This window comes from Penaeus monodon, chromosome 20 (genome assembly GCF_015228065.2).
Source record: "Penaeus monodon isolate SGIC_2016 chromosome 20, NSTDA_Pmon_1, whole genome shotgun sequence".
NCBI classification, from domain to species: domain Eukaryota; kingdom Metazoa; phylum Arthropoda; class Malacostraca; order Decapoda; family Penaeidae; genus Penaeus; species Penaeus monodon.
Window position 1 is genome coordinate 14,930,489 of NC_051405.1, and position 780 is coordinate 14,931,268.

The 780-nt window shown below is 49.4% G+C and overlaps 1 protein-coding gene across 1 annotated transcript in view; it reads right to left on the reverse strand.

Moving 5' to 3' along the window:
- LOC119585654 (protein O-mannosyl-transferase Tmtc3-like) overlaps positions 1 to 780 on the reverse strand; it is a gene marked incomplete at both ends in the record, with an annotated part of 116,247 nt that overhangs the window by 1,725 nt on the left and 113,742 nt on the right. Inside the window, 1 exon segment of the mRNA XM_037934330.1 lies at positions 13 to 165. Within this exon segment, the coding sequence (XP_037790258.1) occupies positions 13 to 165 (153 nt within the window).

Sequence of the window (780 nt, forward strand, 5' to 3'; positions counted from 1 at the left end):
TGGGCCACTCACCTTCCTGAACCAATTCTCCGCGTTCCTGTAGTCCCCGTCGTCCATCGCGATCATGCCCAGGTTGAAGAAGATGCGCTCGTTGAGGGGGTCGCGCTGCACCAGGCGGAGGAGGCGCTGGTAGGCGAGGGGGCGCAGCTCCCCGTTGCCGGACTCCTGCGCGGGCGGGGGGGGGGGGGGTATTTCAACACTATGGTCATGGTCATAGCAACATTAATATCATCAATATGAACAATTACCGGAATTTCTTAATCGTTATTATCATTCCATCCCTTTCATTATGGCTAAACAAGTGTATTTATAAATACAGTCTATACTCGCATATGAATGTAAACAAGAAGTAAATAATAATATAATTATTTTCATAAACAAACAAGCTGACAGACTGATAATCAGATCTAGGCCCGTTTCATACACATCTACTTTTCGCCGGCCACCGTGGCCGCTGCGCCGCACAGACGCCGGTGACCGCACGATAGATATATTTTAGATATTTCTCTCAGATGCACCGATATTTTGCCGTCCGCCGTGGATGAGGCAACGCCATCCTGTGTTGAAAAAGGCACGCCAATTTCCACAATAGTTATATCTGAAGGCACGGCGGGCGGGGAAAAGTCGATGCATCTGAGGAGCCGTGTTGCAAAGGACGCCGCAGTGACCACGGCGACTATGAACGGCGCCTGATATGTTTAAAGGCATTCATTTATGCCAGCTGTTATCTGAAACCACGGTTTTGGCGGATGGAAACTGTATAGACACACAGAACGAGTG